The 12,865-nt window shown below is 50.1% G+C and overlaps 2 protein-coding genes across 8 annotated transcripts in view; one reads left to right on the top strand and one right to left on the bottom strand.

Moving 5' to 3' along the window:
* EIPR1 (EARP complex and GARP complex interacting protein 1) overlaps positions 1–7,013 on the bottom strand; it is a 102,417-nt gene extending 95,404 nt beyond the window's left edge. Inside the window, exon 1 of one of the 3 annotated variants that reach the window (XM_023520084.1) lies at positions 6,839–7,013. In XM_023520084.1, coding sequence (XP_023375852.1) covers positions 6,839–6,880 — 42 coding nt within the window. In that variant the 5' untranslated portion in view covers positions 6,881–7,013. The remainder of the gene's footprint in view (positions 1–6,838) is intronic. The other 2 variants (XM_011374423.2, XM_011374422.2) reach the window with 2 other exon arrangements.
* Positions 7,014–9,147: 2,134 nt separating this feature from the next.
* Positions 9,148–12,865, top strand: part of TRAPPC12 (trafficking protein particle complex 12) — a 39,288-nt gene continuing 35,570 nt past the window's right edge. For 2 of the 5 annotated variants that reach the window (XM_011374420.2, XM_023520083.1), the window contains exon 1: positions 9,149–9,302. The gene's annotated coding sequence lies outside the window, so the exon portion shown is untranslated. The other 3 variants (XM_023520082.1, XM_011374418.2, XM_011374421.2) reach the window with 3 other exon arrangements.

The following is a 12,865-nucleotide window of genomic DNA, read 5'->3' as shown; positions in this document are numbered from 1 at the left end:
CTCCGCATGGCGCCCCACGCACTCCCGCCGCCCGCCCGCCCGCGGGGCGCCCGCCAGACACGTCGGCAACTTGGACACACTGTAAAAAGCCTTCCACCTTCGTACACTGAGACACAACAACCCCACTTCTGATGCGCTTACAGAAACAACTGTAAGTGGGCACAAAAGTTAGCACTGAAGATGGAAAGTGTGCTCATAAAACTGTGCTTTTGACGCTGATGGGCTGGGTGGACAAATCGTTCTCCAACGTGGCCCCGGCAACAGCAGAGCAGGCGGCTTAAGCCGAGTGTCCGCAGGAAGCCGCGGACATGTGACACGGGACCACGGGGCGGCAGGGCACCGACGTGCTGGTCCCGGAACCGGCAGGCCGGCGCGGGTTTGCTAGGCCAGCACCGGGCCAGAGTACTGGCCCGCACGGCCCGCCACAGGCCCGGTCCACAGCCGGGCCGCCCGCAGGCCCGTCACGCCGAGCCCCTCCACGCTGCTCACGTCCTCGCCTCGCTCACTTCAAAACGGCGAGAAAAGCAGTTTGACAGCCGTGCCGACCACGCAGCCTGGTGCTGGCAAGGTCCCCACACCGGTGGGCACCGAGGCCTGCTGGGCGTCTCCTGCACAAAGGCCTGGAGGTGGCCGCTCCACGCATGGCCCTCAGAAACACGGCCGTGTCACACATCCCCGCCCACCCTTCCTCAACACACACGGCACACCGCACATCAGCTACGAATGCACATTTCCGGAAAAGCAAGAAAACACGTGTCTAAAGGGGTATTCCCATCATCAGACATTTGAGGGAAAAAACCTATTTCAGCCAACCCGCCCACCCAAAGTTCTCTGAGAGGCCCTCTGCTCGTGTGCCTGCACCTCCTCAGCATAGCCTGGCGGCATGCTTTTTGGAAATTAGCAAAGTTGATGAATTCTTTATGAATCTGTACATCTTCTGCCAAAATGTACACACCTATACACAGAACTTTGCATGTACCAGCAAATTCACAGACTCTCTGAGTCCTATGCAATCCGAACAGCCTTGGTTTAAGAGAAAATGTCTCATAAGGAAGTGTCCTCGCCATTCCTGAAGGTTAAAAGCCCGACCACTCAACGTGAGACTGAAGGGGGGATTAAGTGCCATCACTTTAAAACAGAAGAAAACCGAAAAGGAGTAAATTGTATTAGGGCGATTAGACTGAAAAAGAGGGGTGATTCAGGAATGCAGAAGCTACCTGAGTGACAATAACGAACCAGCACTCAATTTGCTTCATTCTAAAGCAATTTATAGAGCCAAGAACGGCGTGCCTGACGACGAATTAACAGTAAACACGCACAGAAAAGTGTCTGACTAGATCATCTGTTTCCGAAAAAAGTCGCTATTGCTTCAGGAAAGGGTTACAGATCTGAAACTGTCTTGTTCCATCCCACATGCGAAGACATTTTTTTTTTAATTAAAGAGAAAAAAAATTCTTACAAAAAGAATCTAATCTGCATCTTTAAAAATTACAATGAAATTTCTTAAAAGTTTAAGATCTTTCTAATACATTATTGGGTAAAATTACAAAAAATAGTTGAGCCCTGGCCATTTAGGTGACAGATCTATATCCATGTCCGTAATTCTGCTTCTTTGATTACATGAATGATAAAACGACCTTTCTAAATCGTCATGATGATAGTTTTGAGGTGTTCCAAAGATCCTAACACAGTAAGATCAAAATTTCATAGTATAATAGGTCACAGAAAATTTCCATGTATTTTATCCTAGTTCATCCTCATAAATCTACGACGTGGACAGGAAGACGGGATGCATAACATTATCCCACTGAGAAGATAAAGACGCCGAGGACTAGAGGGTGAAGTGACTTCACTGCGGTCACACGGCTTCTAGAACAGAGCAACCTAGTCCTCTTCCTACTGTGGTGAAGCAGGGAGCTCAGACCGCGGCCCGATGTTTACATATTTGGCCAAAGTTAGATCGTGGAGCACTTTATTATAACTCCACAAGTCTTTCCTAGTTTTCCAAAGGCCGTGGCCTTCTCTTCACAGAGCTGTCTTTCTAGACTACCATCCCCGTTTGGTGAACCAACCAGTAAGAGGCAACTGCAGACACCAAGAGCCAAGAGGACAGCAAGCAAGAAGCACCGAGAAGTGACGGCCAGTCCCGCTCAGTGGCGGGAGGCCTGACGGCCAGCAGAGGAAGAACTGCGAACATAAATTCCCTTGGGAATTCCAGACTGTACTCATTGCTGAGCAGACTGAGCAAGTCGACGATCGCCCCGGATGACACCAGGCGGCAGCCAGACTGGCCCGCTGGAGTTCTTCATCAGAGTCTCCCCACTGGGAGCCATACTCCAGACAAGGCCAAGGCCACGCGAGAGTTCCGAGCAGACAGGGGCCGTCTGCTTCAGGCAGTGGAGACACAGTGCCGGGTCAGTTCGACCTCCGCCATGAGTGAGCTTCCTCCAGGAGCGACCTCCTTCCCGAGAGCCACCCCCAAGTCACTGGGATGGCACTGGAGCGGGCCGGAGAGCAGCTGAGGCACTGTCCCCGCAGAGCAGACCGACCCCTGGGGTCTAGCAGTCTGCCAGGAAAGGAAAAGAAAGGAAAGCAGGAAAGGCTCAACGCCCTCCCTGTGTGCTACTGAACGCCCACCTCCCGTGCCCCGCAGGAAACAGGCTGCGGCGCGGGAAAGGTTCTCGAAGCGAACACGCCGGAGGGCTGTGCGGCGGGCACTCAGAACAGAACCGGACATGGGCCCTGCTGGGGAAGTATGTACATGAAGGCACACATGTGCGCGTGTGCACAAAGTACGTGTGCAAATTATACAGGCTGCATGTAAGTTACATATGCACACACATCACATACGTGTGTGTCCATGTGTGCACACACAGAGCTATCCTGAGCCACGTGTGTTTCAAGGGAGAAAAAAAGGAGAAAAGAAATTAAGTTAGAACCAAAAACATGTCTGAGTGACGTTTCTACCTCCACAACATAAATAATGAAAACAAAGCATCGAGATACTCTCCAAATGGAAGCTGAACCCTATGTCACCTGCCCGAGCTCCTGTGCTTCTCCTGCGCCTTGCTCTGTCCCGGGGGACACTCTCACCGGCCCCCTCCGACTGCTTAGGCGAAGGCCTGCCGCCGCTGAGAAGCGCCCCCTGCTGGTTGCCTGGCCCACACGGCTGGGCCCACGCTCGCCATGGCCGTGTGTAGCCTGAAAACCGGGCTGCGGCCCTGCTCGCTCCTGCTTTCCGTTACTCACACTGGCCTCAGTGACCCAGCCACAGGTATCAGGCACCTGCCAGGACAGAGGAGAAAGAAGGTACCTTTCCCGGCCCTGCTGCCTGCACCGCGGTGACACGCGCAGCCCTAGACACGGTGAGCGGGGTGTCTGGTTCACAAAGCAGAGAGCTATGAGGGGAGCCTGGGCCTGCGCCAGCTTCTCTAAGACGCCACAGGGTCTCACTGCTCTAAGCCCAAATGTCCTCAGTTTTAAAATGGGAAAAGATAAGACCTATGCCCAGGGCTGCTGTGACAATCACATGACTCTCACATCTATCTACTTATGAAATTCTACCAAAAATGGAACAAAACGCCAAAGCTACGCAACATGAAAGCTGGAGGCTTTGTGAGAAACCGGATCCGACTGGAGCTGGAAGTGGAGACAGGGTTCCAGAAGAACTGTCTCCCCGAAAAGGAAGCAGCAGCCTACTTGCCGGGTAACCTGAGGAGGCAGCCACGTGGGAAATGGTACTGCACAGCACTCAGCTGTCGAGAGCAAGGTCAAGACTCACCAGTAACACACAATGAAAACAGGAAGCCCTTATTTGTTATGGGAAAGATGAACAGTTATACAAGGAAAAAAGTGAAATCATAGTACTCTATTTGAATCGACAGTCAACAGTATTTACATAGTTGGAGAAACAAACACCCTGAATATGGAGTTGGCACACAAAAAACCTCTGATATTACTATGTTAGGGATGTAAAGGAAGGTCGGGCAGAGCATTAGGAAAGCTAAAAGTCTTCAAGTAATACGACGTCCAGTCACCAGATCGTGTCCGAGAGATGAGAGCAAGTAGTCAAAGACTAGAAGAAACAGTTTTTAAAAGGTTGAAAGTTGTCTCAGGGAATCAGATAAGATGGAAGGGAGTGTTTCGGGTCTGCCGATTTTAATGAGATTTTCAGCAACTCGACCTCTTAAATGACTTGTAAGAATTAGTTAGATTTTTGTAAGTTTTAAATTATATAAAATTTAAAAGGAACTAAAATCGCGAGCACAAGTCAAAAGTCCCTTCCGATGAGTGGAAAGATGCCAGTCACATGATACCAAGATGTTACCCAACTCAAGGGGTTCGCCACTTGGGGTGCTCTATTCAAGAATGAGGAGAGATGTGGTTGTTCTCGGGTGGTTTTATTCACTTGCAGCAAGCAGAGGAGACGGGATTCACATCCAAAGCTCTGACTCCCTCTAGAGAGGCTTAGCCACTGCTGATATATACTATTTGGTTAATTAATTTGGTTGATACCTTGGCAGGTGGCTAAACTTACAGGGATTTGGTTAATTACATGTTGATTTCTTTTTGCAGTTGGCTAAACTCGGGTCAAAGAACCACCCAGACCTTGAGACTCTTCTCCTATATAAGAAAAATGTTCCATAAACACTAACGTTCTCGGCATTTTCTTACTTTAATGACCCCTTTGTGTCGGTGTGCTGCCTTGTATTTGCCCTAGGGGTTACTCACTGTACCCGCCAAGCCTCACCACCCTCAGCCAACGGTCCATAACCACATCCCATCTTTTACCATAACCTGTTTCTCCACAGTAATTTAAACATCACTGACAACCAAACCTCACTATAATTTTCGGTTCTTTTTATGTTTCTGCAGTAATGGTTCTTCAAATTCAAGAAAGTCACAGCCCAAGGAGATGTCCAAAGTCAACAAGTACAAAAATCAGCCACTTCCTCTAGGATTACAAAAAAAGAGCGTGCATTTGAGATCCTGCTTCCCAGCAGTTGTCATCAGTTTGGCTCAAATAAACTCTTATAATAAAAGAGTTTTTTAAAAGATAAAAAAGCAATTCAGATAAAACACTTAACACCCAAGGCAAGGATCAACTCCATCGATTTGTCAAAACCAAGAGAGAACATTTTAGTGACCCCAAAGACCCAGCACTGAAGATCAAAACCTCTGGGTTATTTAGGGGACCAAGAAGTTATTAAGCAGCACTGATGAAAGATGCCCACGTCAGGCAGCACAGGATCACAGAAACATAGCTCCCTGTACGCGCCCCCTGTATGTACCCCTGTGTGCACCTTGTTAAGGAGAAAGCAGCATAACTCCATGGTTAAGGCGCTCTAGAGTTGGAGTGGGTTTAAAGCCTACTTAGGTTAGAATCTTAGAGTCTCTCATTTTCTTACTAACTGTCCTCGGACCACAGGAAAAAATAACATCGCTAATATGACCACACTGAGAATTAAGTGAAATATACATACTTTGCTAAGCAGAGTTCTCCACAAATAATTAAGTTCTCGATCACTAGTAGCTAAGGCACCAGTCTTGGAGGCCAGAGCCAGCTGTCAAACCCTGTAATACGGTTCATTACTCATAGGACGCTTGTATACTGCCTTGCATGGAATTTATCTGTAAGAATTTTGTCCCAACATAATAATTAGAACCTCATTTATTGAATAATTATTATGTGCCAGGCACTGTTCTGAGTGACTGAATTAAATGTGTTGACTCATTTAGTTTTCATAAAGTCACAGTGGGTACACACTCATTTTCCTATTGTACTGGCAAGGAAACTGAGGCCTAAGGTCATTCGTGTAGTAAGTGCGAGAGCCAGGTTAAAACCGCAGGAGCCATGGTGGCATCCCGGCTTTTAGTGACGAACACGGCTGCATCTCTCACTGTAAGCTTCTTGAAAGCAGAGGTCATTCAGATTTTTCACACACGTTTGCTGCACACATTATGCATGGGGTACTTCATAAGGCAGTGAACTATTTTTAATTTTCTCTATCTGTCCCTCAGTGCCTTAAGCATAACAGGTTCTCAGAAGCCATTTGAATGCAGGGCTCCAAAGGGCCTGACGTAATGCGACCTACCTGCCCTTCCAACTCATCCTCCTCCCTCCTTACTCTGCCCACAGGGCTTTCTCCCTGTCCTTCTAAACTGCCACGTACAACTTCCGCTTCCGTGCTTACACTAGGGGGGTCCATTCATTTCACAATCATTTGCTGAGCATCTACTATGTGACGGTCACGTGACTGGGCGCTGGCGCGTACAAGATGAAAAAGAAATAGGACATTCGTGAGAAAACAGGTGAAATCCAAACACAGTCTGTGTTTCAGGTAACAGGACTGCAACAACGCTAATTTCTAAGCCTTGACCAGTGTAAGATGTGAACGTTAGGGGGGCTGGGTGAAGGGTACCCGAGAACTTTCCACCTATCCTCGCAACTCCTGTAGACGCGGCAGTGTGTCAAGATTAAACAATTCAAAAAGAAAAAAGCAAAACAGAGTTCCTGCCCCCAGGGACCCCGGTTCTGGAGGAAAATGTGGACGAGGGAGTTCACCGAAGTTAGTGCTGGAAATCAGGCCCCACGTAACGCCCAGGACGAAGGGAAGGGAGGGGACGGCGGGCCGGCCACCAAGCCCGGGGTCGCGCTGCTACGCGGCCCCCAGCTGGTCCTGGACGACCCACTGATGTCACGGAGAGCCCCGGTCGGTGCTGGATGCCCAGGTCGCCCAGCCTCCGCAACCGCAGTGTCCTCCGCCGCCCAGGTGCGCGGGGACCGGCGCGGGTCTCGCCTGCAAACCGCGGGCGCCGAGGCCCTCCTGCGACCCACCTGGAACTCCAGCCCGTAGATCACCGGCGCGTCGTCCTCCATGCTGCGGCCGCTCGCACGCCTCAGGCGGCTCCTTGGAACCCGCGCGACCTCCGTCCCGCGGCGCCGAGCCGGGAGGCTTTGAGGCCCGGCGCGGCTTCCGTACAGCGCACGTCCGCGACTTCCTGCTCCGTCATCATGTCCGCGACTTCCTGCTTCGCCGCCGATGCGCTCCTTGCCAGCGGCCAATGGCGGCGGCTCCCTGCTCGTGCGCATGCTCACTGCGCTCCCTTCCGGGCTCCGCTCCTGACCGGTGGGGAGAGGACCCCGCGGGCTGAACCGGGCGGGGCGGGACCCGCGGCGGCGCGGAGCGGCCGGCCTCGTGGGTGGGGAAGCCGGCGCTCCGGCGTGGGCGGGCGGATGGGGAGGTGGGATGGCGCTCCCCCAGTCCGCGTTTTGGGGCCGCTTGGATGTCTCCTGCCGGCCTCCCCACCCCCTCCCTGCCCCATCATCCCAGAATTCCCATCGGAGGAATGTGACCCCGTGTTCGTTACCGTTAGTACTTTACCCGGCGCGGGACACACGCTTTATTTGCGCTGTCGTAAAGTTCTTCGCTCCAACCTTGCGACTGAGGTTATTGTACTCCTATTTTACAGATGACCAGAGGCAAAATTCATTAACATGGGGGGTGGGGGGCTAGGATGCATGCTTGATCTGTCACTCAATTAGTCTCCGTCCAGGATCCTTAAAGTTAGGGTCTCTGCTAATTCGTGTCCGAAGGCGCCCGGCACCCGCGTGCGGCATGGGTAAAAGATCGCCTTGCCGCTTTGCCAGTGCGGTGGTGAGCATCGGTGGCCGGCGTGGCAATGCTGGCAGCATTTGACAATGAATGGAAATCTGCCGGGAACACTCTGGCTTCCCCAGGAATCTCCGAGGACTGTCATGGTGGAGAAATTGCCTCTCAGACAGTACTCTAAACTGCTCACCTTGACACTAGACTTGTTATGGTGCCAACGATTCTAAGATCCACGGAGTCAATTGAGATTAATTATGAGCCTTTATTAGCCGGCCGGTGACTGACTCTCTACCACGAAGGGTTAGAGGAGGTCAGCCCCCAGCTTCCAGAGGAGGCAGCTTAGAACGCCTCCTACTACATCCTGGAATAAGCAGATTACAAGAAGCGGAAGTTAGCCGTTAACATCTTGTACAGAGATAAATGTATTGGGGGACTCTCAGATCAAACAGGGCCTAGTAGACAGTTTTATTACTTGCACCTTGAAATGTGCTTCTCCTGGGGGCTGGCGCCTGGAGATAGCACCTCCCTATGACTGAGTTACTACTCTTCCTGGGGGCTGGCGCCTGGAGATACCACCTCCCTGTAACTGGAGAATTTCCACTTTTTCCAGGCTGTGCCCTTGTTACCAAACTCAGGGGTTGCCAAGCTGCAGTGGTACAGGGTTATTGATCAGAGTGTACAAACTTTTCATTGAAAATAAGTTCAGGAGACCTAATGTACAAAACAGTAATAATATATCTTATGCTTGAAATGGGATATTTCAAGTGTTGTCACCACACATACCCCAAAAGTGGTAAGCGTTAGGTAAGTAGGTGACATGTTAATCATTTCGATTGTGGTCGTCATTTCACGATGTATATATTGTGTACCTTAGATATATTCAACTTTCATTTGTCGAAAATACATTTTAAAAATTTATTTAAAAAGAAGAAATGGCCAGGTCTGGTTTGGCTCAGTAGTTCCAGTGCCAAATGCAGTGCCCGGCAGAATTACAGCCAGATGGATATCTGCCGGATCAATAAAGAGGTCTGGTTGATCACAGGAGAAATCAAGGAAGCAGAAGCACAGACATGGGCATGCTATTCACTGGCTCCGCTAGCCTGAGATTAAGTCATGGAGCTAAGAGAATGCAGGATATTCATACTGCTGGATTTAATCAACCCAGCTACTATTGCCATTATTACTGTTACTACCATTTTTCTCAATGTTATTACACATCTAGTACAGATACAGAGCAGAAAAGTTGAAAATACCGGTAGGTACTAAGACAAATCCCTGAAAACATAGTATTTCCAGGGTGCTGTGGCCTGCAGTAAAAAGCGCCTAAGGGTCTCCCTGCCAGCTGCCCTCGGCCACAAGGTCAGCTTGCAGTCTCTGACGTCAGAACCACTTCCCTCTCCACTACCAGGTGTGCGCTCCACCATCTCCCCACCAGGTGCATTTCCCTCCCTTTTCACACCTTGGGGCCAGGCCCCGCCCACCGCTGCGCGAACCGGAAACGCGCCGCGCTTCCGGCCGCGACAGGTGCGCCTCCGGCTCCTGCACTGGGCATGCGCGAGGCCGGCGAACGCAGGCGCAGACGCGGCGGGAGGCGTCCGGCTAGTTCTCCCTTCTGGGCTTCTTCCGACTTCGCCCCGGCCCGGTCACAGCCGCTGGTGACCCTCCCCGGCCCCGGTGGGCGGGTGGCAGGTGAGGCTCGGGGCCCGGGCCACAGGGCGGAATCAGGCCGTCCGTTCCCGCCGCCCTCAGCCCCAGTCCCTTGGGGGCGCCTCCCCGGCGTGCCCGTTGGGGGACTCCTTTCCGGGTGCACCGCCCTCCCACCGGCCTGCACCCCACGGCCTGCGCCCGGCCCCTCCTGGAGGGCCGGCCCCTGTCCCCCGCGGCTCTGCGCGTGCGTCTTCGCCGTGGGCCCTTCGGGGCGGTGTCGCGGACCCCGCGGACGCCCGGCGCTCACGGGCAGAGAGGGCCGGAGGTCCAGGTCCCAGCGCTGGCGCTCGGTGGCCAGCTTGGCCAAGGGGGCTCAGCCAGCCCCTAACTTCTCTTACCCCTCTTTGCTCGTGAGCGGAAAGTCGTTCGTGGTCGCCCGCCCGCCCCTACTCAGTGACGTGGGCGTAAAATGCGGTGATGTGTGTGACTTAAGTCACCTTCCAAAGCAGCGTCCAGGACTGAACCGATCCGTAGGGTATGTGTACAGGAAGACTGAAAACAGGTTCGTTTAAAAAGAAACAAGGCTCAAAGACGTGTTCTAAGGTCTTCCAATTTCCCACTCGACTGCAAAAGTTCGACCCCAAAGAATCATTTCCTTTCTTTTTATGGCTGCTTGAAGATCCCAGACCCTTTGGATTGAAGTCCTTTATTCCTTGTTTCTTTTTATAAATTCCGAAGAGAGCGCCGAGCGGCAGAGTCGGGCCCCCTGTGCGGTGGGCTGGGGGAGAAGGGGGGAACGCAAATAGGACGGCACCGTGTTACTCCTTCAGGTCTCATTCTGTGGTTTCTAACAGCCTTCACCATCCCAAGACGTATTTCCATGCTTCATCGTGGAAAGTACAATGACTGTGGTCATGTACGTGCAGCTCGTCGCAGTTTTAAAAGTGCCTGTGTCAGTTACTGTTTAATCCCTATTATCCCAATTTCCAGATGAGGACACCAAGACTAAAAGGTGAGGTTATTTTTCAAAGCTCACTTAGTAGTGAAGCTAAGAGTCAAGCAGTTAGCCGGAGCCTGCATTCTGTGCCTCTCCTGCCTCACCCCTGCCGCTCTGAATCATGATCTATCCTAGCAGCATTTCAAGGAGAGCCGAGGCCGAAACACCTGTGTGGGCATCCCACCAACATCAAGTATTGGCACTGTGACTTTGGGCAATCACTTGGCTTTCTCTGCTGTGTGGTGCTCGTAATACTGTATAGGTTGGTTCTGAGGATTAAGTAAGATAAAGCATGTAAAATTCTTGATGGGTAGTGAGCGTTTTTACATGGGCTTTTATAAATACATACTAGTTAGATTTGGCATGGTTCTTTCACCGTTTACATTTTTCCCATCTGGTAAAAGATTTATAATTCCAGAGTCTTATGTCCAGAAAGGGAACCTGAACAGTGGTAGTTTTCATTGTTAGTGAATTTAAATTACTCGAAGTTATTATTAAAAACGTGTTAAGGAATTAATTAAGCTCGTGCCAAGCACTCAACTGGGCAGAGAGAAGTCGGACTCCCTTGGTAGCATTTTGATGGCGTCAGCATAGAGAATTATTGTAGATTTAAGGAGAGAGATTTTATTTGGGCCCATTTGAGGACATTGCCCAAGAAGCCTTGAGACTGCTTCAATTTTAGCAATGTGGGGGGACGTTTCTATATGCAGTCGGACAAAAATATACGTGTCAGCAATTTCAGGTACACACATTCAAGGAATAACACTTTTACGTCAGGTGGAGAGATTGTACAGACGAGGAAGCGTCATCACGCACCCAGAGTTGGGAGTTTCGGGAAAGGGGCTGGAAGCACTTGCATCTGTATTTTTATCAGGACACAGAAAGAACAGGCACTGCCTTCTGTGATCATTTATCGTTTTCACTGGAACTATTGGAAGGTGTCGTATACGTGGCCACCCCGTGGAAGGCCTTGGTCAGGCGTTGGCTGCGTTCCCTTGGTTACCGGCCAGGCTGGAGCAGCCGCTGACACACTTTCCTTTCTCGGTGGTAACATAAGCTTATGACCATACCTATCGCTTAATGACAGTCGTTGGCCAGTACTAGTAAAAATTTATGTCACACAGATAAGAACAGATACCTGTGCTTTTCCATTTTTTAATTTGGAAATGTAAAGACTGCACGTAACATGCACGGAAGATGTAGCGATCAGGTGCCAATGCGACCTGCCCTTCCAGCACCCGCATCCGAAGTGGACTGTGGCCAGCAGCTCTGAAATGCTTCACGTGTCCCCCCGATCAAGCCTCCTTCCCCCTTGCTTTTGTGTTCATTTTCCTAAAATAGTATATTGTTTAATTTACACAATTTGAACTTTATATGGAAAATCGTACTGTTTATTTTTCTCCTTGTGCCCTTTGCAAAATTAGATTTGTGAGACTCACACACCGTGATGCATTTGTTCTCACTGCTGTTTAATGTTCCGATTGCGAATGTGCCACTGTTTATCATTGTGTGTCTGAGCACTGGTCGTTTCCAGGTTTTTTATTTTGGGGGTTTTGGAAAGGGGAAGTATTTCGTTTGGATTTGCCGTTCACACACATCCACGGTCATAGCTTATGGTGCCATGTGCAAGAGTCCCTCTGCAACATATGAAGTTATGGGCAGTGAGACTGTATGTTGTCCCAACTGGGACTCTGGTGTTGAAAGTGGAAAGAGGTTACTTCCTTTTACCGAGATGTGGGCATAACATGGAGTTGTCCTGGAAAAATCTGGAAGTATAACTGTTGGAGTGCTAGGGTGGGCATCCTTGTGAAATGCGCCTCCCTTTCAGCCTGTTCAAATCTTCGGCCTGTTTTTCTGTTGTATCATTTACTGTCCTATTAATTTGTAGGAATCATTAATACAGTCTTGATATTAAGTGTGAATAGCAAGTGTACAAGAATACTTATACTCTGCTGCTAAGTAAGTAATTGGTACATCCACTTCGTAAAGCAATTTGGCATTATCTAGTGAAGACAAAGCGTAGTCTGTATGATCCAGCCTGCACACTTTTGATTTGGAGAAATTTGCACACGTACACCAGGAGACGTGTATAAGAACAGTAACAGGACTGTTCGTAGTATCAGAAACCTAAAAACACCCCGAGTGTCCACAGCAGTCGAGCAGATGATATGTTGTGGCACCACCCCACCGCAGCGTCATCACCAGAGAGCCGAATGACATCTAGCTTCACACCACTTAGAAGGTCAAAGTGGGGAGGAGACATAAAGCTAGAAACTGGAAAAGTCTAACATGTTGTTTGGGAGGAATGAACATGGAAAATTAAAGAAAAACAAGAGTATGACAAATTTCAGACTGTTACCTCCGAAGGTACTAGGGTATTGTCTTAGCCGCAAGTTATAAATATTGTGTTGTATCCAATCAACATTTAATTAAAATTGTTTATAGAAACTGTACGTTCAGAAGAGAAGGGGAAGTATAACAAGAACCTCCTAAGGTCTTCTCGTGTAAATGTGAGAGAGCTCACACGTGGCTGCCACAGGCTGCCCCTTTCTGTCCAGCCGCTCCTCCGCGTGCCACGCTTCCTCTCTCCTTGGCGTCTGTGTTACAG

The sequence above is a fragment of the Pteropus vampyrus genome, unplaced genomic scaffold (genome assembly GCF_000151845.1).
Source record: "Pteropus vampyrus isolate Shadow unplaced genomic scaffold, Pvam_2.0 Scaffold246, whole genome shotgun sequence".
Taxonomy (NCBI): Eukaryota; Metazoa; Chordata; class Mammalia; order Chiroptera; family Pteropodidae; genus Pteropus; species Pteropus vampyrus.
This window is presented reverse-complemented; position numbering and strand designations above follow the sequence as displayed.